Source organism: Carassius carassius, chromosome 15, assembly GCF_963082965.1.
Source record: "Carassius carassius chromosome 15, fCarCar2.1, whole genome shotgun sequence".
Classification (NCBI taxonomy): domain Eukaryota; kingdom Metazoa; phylum Chordata; class Actinopteri; order Cypriniformes; family Cyprinidae; genus Carassius; species Carassius carassius.
The window spans coordinates 20387970-20393983 of NC_081769.1; the positions used below are offsets into that span (position 1 = coordinate 20387970).

General features: G+C 37.7%; 1 protein-coding gene across 2 annotated transcripts; it reads right to left on the reverse strand.

Moving 5' to 3' along the window:
* Positions 1–501: 501 nt before the first annotated feature.
* sgk2b (serum/glucocorticoid regulated kinase 2b) lies at positions 502–5068 on the reverse strand. 2 transcript variants are annotated; one of them, XM_059567908.1, is made up of 12 exons: positions 4610–4968; positions 4270–4318; positions 3832–3886; positions 3505–3545; positions 3365–3422; positions 3195–3278; positions 2985–3116; positions 2251–2363; positions 1902–2121; positions 1660–1815; positions 1476–1565; positions 502–1086 (listed from the first exon to the last, which is right to left on the reverse strand). In XM_059567908.1, exons 1-12 carry the CDS (start codon positions 4674–4676, stop codon positions 937–939), a joined length of 1215 nt encoding a protein of 404 aa, XP_059423891.1. In that variant the 5' UTR covers positions 4677–4968; the 3' UTR covers positions 502–936. The 2 variants fall into 2 exon arrangements, with proteins under 2 accessions (XP_059423891.1, XP_059423892.1); XM_059567909.1 differs by having other exon boundaries at positions 1062–1199; positions 4610–5068.
* Between the last annotated feature and the right edge of the window lie 946 nt (positions 5069–6014).

The following is a 6014-nucleotide window of genomic DNA, read 5'->3' on the forward strand; positions in this document are numbered from 1 at the left end:
ACGGCATATTTTGGTCATATGCAATTAAAAGAGAAAGGCAGAGCTTATTAAAAAAATAACACGGCGTCAAGTTGTAAACTGAAGTTCATATAATATTTAAATAATGTTTTGACGTTCGCATCGTGGCAAAAGTGGGGAAAAAGGAAGACAGCGACAACGCCACAAGATGGCGCTGTGAGCTTAAAAGTGATAACCCCCAGAGGTTAGCGCGTTGTTTTCAAAGTAGGGTTGAGATAAATTTAGGCAGCAGAGCGTAAAACATATAAAAATGGCAATAAACACCGCAAAGCAGTCGCAAATGATAAATTCCAGTAGTCTGTAGATGACAACTGTATGCTACTTGGTGATTCAGGTCTCGATTTACAATAACTTACAGCGTCTGTGCACAACTCTGAATTGTAAGCATTTACGTTTTTGATAATTTAATTAAAACATATTATCTGATACTTAAACCATTTATAAGTAAACTCCATAATGATAATGAAACTGCATAACCTCGCATTTGCTTAAAATAATTTTATTGTTTCCACAATTACTCCAAAAACAGACATTCTTTTACTGATGATACAGTTTAATCAAAAACATTTAACCAATGCCATCTGAATACTATACACGATTTCATTAACTTTGAGATATTCATTCCATCTCGCAACTTTTACAGTCAAACATCTGATGCAACCTGTAGTTTCGCTTCATCTCATCACAGTAAGAACACCAATCATTGTATTTCAGTACAAATATCTTTTTCTTTTTTTTTTATCAAATAGGGCTAAAAAAAAGGAATTAAATAACATGAGTGTTAAACACAGTCACATTTGATAGAAACTTTGTAGTCTTGTGCAAAAGCATTGGTCCAGCTAACATAAAAATGAACTGTGTTTCAGAGTTTGCTTAAGTTAAACATGGTTAGAAACATTGGTCTGACAGAATTCTGTCTTAATGTCCACGAGTCAGTGAGAGAATGTTTTCATTGATGTAGGTGAAGCCAGGAAAGGTAGCTCCGTACTCCTCACACGCTCCTAGCGACTGCGGAACAGGAAGTTCTGTAAACCGAGGGTCGATGTTGGTGAGGTCACCAGGGCCAGACTGAAATACAGACATGTAAACAAATAAATGATTTACATTTTATCTCTCTGAAATCATCTCTCATCTCCCACACCATTTACTCAACCTCTCGTTGTTCCAAGCATTTGTTTCTTCTGTGGAACACAAAAGAAGATATTTTGAAAAATGCATTTGTGCATAAAGTGAAATGTAACACTTTATAGACTAAAAAATAAAACAGAGAAAGAAAAAAAAATATTTTGAAGAAAGTCTTTGTCCATACAGTGAAAATCAACATTGACATTTTTCCAAAAATATTTTTTTGCGTTCCACAGAGAAAAAAGTTGTACTGATTTGAAACAGTAAACATGTGAATTGTTAGGTGAATGATCCCTTTAACAACAAATACATAAATAAAAAGAAAAACTCACCAATAGGGGAACGTAAGGAGGAGGAATTTGCTTTGCAACAAGTTCATCCCAATGAATAGTTGAGAAGAATGGATGAGACTGCAGCTCGCTCTAAAAGCCAATTGAGGGCAAAATGACATTTAGCCACTCACAAGACAAATGAATTTCAGTTTGTTTGTGAATGTGTGTGTGCTTGTTGGGTTACCAGGTCACGTTTTGCTCCAAGTCTCTTGGCCCTGTCCCTGTTTAACAGTCTCTTCAGCAGATCTCTGGCTGCACTGGACACTAAAGGTTTTAATACCAATGGCTGATAAATAATATTTCTGAGCATCTCAAGACGATCTGCATTGTAGAAAGGTGGCTGGAATGAGAATTAGTGGGTGTAAAACACACCTGTCTACCTGTATTATTTATTTAAATGAGCATTCATTTGGTGGTTTCGTTTACCAGGCCATAGAGCATTTCATGAAGAACAGCTCCTAAACCCCACCAGTCCACAGTCCTGTCGTACTCCTTCTGCAGCAGAACCTCAGGTGCTAAGTACTCTGGCGTTCCACAAAAGGTTCTGGTGGTGTCATGTCCACTCATTCCTTCCTTACACAAGCCAAAGTCGGCCAGAACCACATGACCTGCAGAATCCAGCAGAATGTTTTCTGGTTTCAAGTCCCTGTGAGCATGTGAGAGAGATGGATTACTGCAAATCTGCTGGAAGTTAGTGTTCATTCTGTTCTCACTAAGCACATATGAATGGGCTTATCTGCATTATAGAGGCACAGATATTTCAGAATGTTGGTACCTATAGACAATCTTCAGGGAGTGTAAGTATCCTATAGCACAGGCCATCTCAGCCACATAAAATCTGGCTCTGGGCTCTCCAAACACCCCCACACGCTGCAAATGGTAAAAAAGCTGCAAAAATGACATAGACAATCATTAATACATGCACATCAGTACTATTTGGATTTGCCACAAACACATGAGTAATTCAAAGTCATCCTGTGGACCCTGGTTGAAAACAGCTATTTTTAAAGTTAAATTTCAGATGGTCTAAATCAATAATTCCTTATGTCCTATAAACACTTTAGTTCTGAAATCGTACCAGTCTGGCTTTGCAGAGATGGACTAACAGATGTAGATAATGCGACTGTAGTTCAACTTTGTCCACTACAAATGGCTAAGCTGTTGTTTTCTTTCACAGATGTGATTTTTCAGTTCAATATTCAATTAAACATCGTGTCAGAGAGATACAAACTGAAAACCAGCTCTAGCTCAATTATAAAGTTCTGCCTGGGTAATCCGGTTATTGACTTGAATTTACGAATGAATTTATCACCATAAACAAGTCCAGATGCAAAGCTGTGCTGTACTTGATTGTGTATGTATATATATATATACACACACACTAACACACACACACACACAATTAAGTGTAAATTTTGTGTGGGTTATAGGGTTAGGTTGTAGTATTTATAACTAGCAGTAAACAAAAATAATATGGAATGTCCCTATTTAGTAGCTAAGTAAACATACCTCTCCTCCACATGCATAGTCCAGCACTAGATAGAGTCTGTCCTTAGTCTGGAAACTGAAGTGGAGCTTCACCAGGAATGGATGATTAATAGTCTTTAACAACACTCTTTGCTCACACATGACATTTATTTCCTGTACAAAAACAACACAGTGAATACACAGACAGATTATGAATCAACTAATTATACTCACATATTTATACAGTCATACCTCTTTCCTTGATAAGATGATGTGTTTCTGTAGAACTTTGACTGCGTAATGTCTGCCATTTTCCCTGTGTGTGGCCAAGAACACCTGAGTACAGACAATCAAAGAAAGGTTCAAAAATATTCTTACATTAAAGGAATACAAAGCAGAGTGAGATGCTATAAACATAATACCTTGCCAAAGCTTCCTGTCCCGATCACCTTCAAGTAGTCAAAATCAGCCACAGATACCCTAAAATCATATTGAAATAAATATTTCTATGTAATTGTATATGTTTCTATCCATATAACTTGATATCTGAGCACCCACTTACCGAGACTGTGGCTCCTCTGATTGTGGATTACTATAACAAACCTGGCAGAGAGATCAGGGAGAGAGAGAGAGAGAGAGAGAGAGAGAGAGAGAGAGAGAGAGATCAGGGAGAGAGCGCGAGTCAGCAGTTTACAGTGACATATGAAACCACAGCACAGTTCACTCCACTTCCTGTGACATCTATAGATTACTGTAGGTCAACCAGTGCAGCAACTGACTTGACCTAATGTCTCTGAAAGAACTGGAGACCTTTAATACTTAGAGTACGATATTGCTAATCTGTATGTAGGCCAAGACGCACAAGTGAACATTTGTGAAGTTCACTTACAGCTGCTGCTCCCTTATCTTCAGAAAGTCTACCCTCAGATCGCAAAAAATCCATCCTGGAATGAAAGAAAGAAAGCAAGCATATCAGAAAAGTGCAAGTGCTTTAGACAAATGTTAAGCTTTAGTTCTACGGCTATGTATTCTCCTAAAACTGCCTCAAAGTCATTCAACACCTATTTGGAACAGCACTTGGTTACTGGTATCTCTTTGGAATGTTACTATAAGTAGGTCATGGTCTTTAAAGCACACTCGTGGTCAATCTGTAATGACATCGTAGTGCAAATGACTAAGTCATTCCTGATTTCTCAGCTGATCTTTGCAGAAATGATGAAATTATAAGTCAATCTTCTGAACTCTTTGTACTGGAAGACATATAGAACCATGCTCTGCTTCACTTTTAGCTCATGCAATGGAAAATGATGACTAGGACGAAACTCACTGTTGATAGATAGGGTGGCTGGATCTGAGCTTCTTGTCCTTAATTAAAGCTGACAAAAATAAAACACATAATTAATTAGTTAAATATCTCCATATAGTGGATATCTCCACACAAATATGTATAGACAGTAAATATATATTTATTTACTTTTACAAATTTAAAAATAATCAAATGTCCATGTCTGTATGTATATATTAGATATAGTACATTTATATAACGTTGTTAAAGTATACATTAAAACATTTAATGTGTCAAATACGTTCTGCGGTATATCAGACCTAAAATCTCAAAATGTCTCTTTTTATTAAAGTTTAAGGAATAGCCTAGTATTTGAGCTTACCTGTAAAATATGAAATGATTCCCTTCATTTTTGCGTAAGTGACGCGACTTTTAGTCTTCTTCACCATGTTTTCGACGAGAAGGACAGCTGTGACTTGTGAGTCCGTCGGTAGTCTGTTAGTCTGTCAGTTCTGGTTGAGCGCTGCCTAATGAAGGGAACCGTTGACCGGCTATTTTTTTAGCAGGACACGTGGTTCTCCCAAAAGCTGTGACGCCACTACGCCCGTTATCCGACAATTGGACAGCGCCTTTCTCTTTAACATACTGGGTCCGACTCCGATCCCATAAATTCCATAAAGGTTGAACCCAAATGAAATATGAAACGTTGTAAACAACATTTCGGTTGCCACTTGCCACAAAAGTTACAAGGTTGTTAGAGCGCGCTACATAGAGGGTAAAGAATTCATGTTCGCGAGGAGTTAACCACAGCAACCTCGAATATCGTACTGAACACTAATTCTGTACAAATTAATATTGATTGCTCGAGAGTAACCTCAGCCTCTCTCTGAAAATTACAGGCAGGACATAAATTCCTTTTTGCACTAATGTGTTTGGCCTATGGTTGGAAGGTTTCATAACTGTTCTTGGATAGCTAACTATATCCTACTTTTTGATACTTGGGGGAACACTCCTCAAATTAAAAGTTCTCTTATTTCCGTGTTGGCATGTTAACCCTCACAATCAGCCAACTTTACAGGTTACATAAGACACATGCCTGCTTGTCACCACAGCCAAATGCACGTATGCAAAACACACAGAAACGATAATGTTCATGCGTTTGACATTAATGCTGAAAATGTAGAAACCTGAACAAGTATAGTGTCTGTTAACAGTCTCAATGCAATGACAACAACAGTTTAGGATAAGCACAGGTTGTTACACATGCATGCTGAGGTAGGCTATACAACCCTAAAGACTGGTTTACGTACTGTAATATAAAGCATGATACCTACACTAGATTAATTGATATATTATATCAGATTAACGCTAGACTAGATTACACAACATAAGAAAAAAGTGTGAGGAAGTGAAAATCAGAGAAGATATGTGTGATTAAGGTTGTAACTTCCAAGAAATTCACTGATCTCTCTGACATCACAGAGGGGTGGGGATATAGAGAAATCTATTTTTGGCAAGAAGAAGGTTAAGGGACAGTCAGCCCTGATTAGTTTCCAAATCAGAGAGATGACACCATGACACACAAATACACATGCACAGATCCATGTATCTTTGTTAAATTACCTCATGGTTTCTCATTGGGAGACACGGTTAACAATCTAGAAACAAATTGTGATTAAGATATCACAGTGTACAGTAGCTGTGGCACATGCTAAATCAACCCCGTGCCTGATCACAGCCACATGAGGTGCCTCGTTCAAGTGCTCATATTGACCTACACTACATTT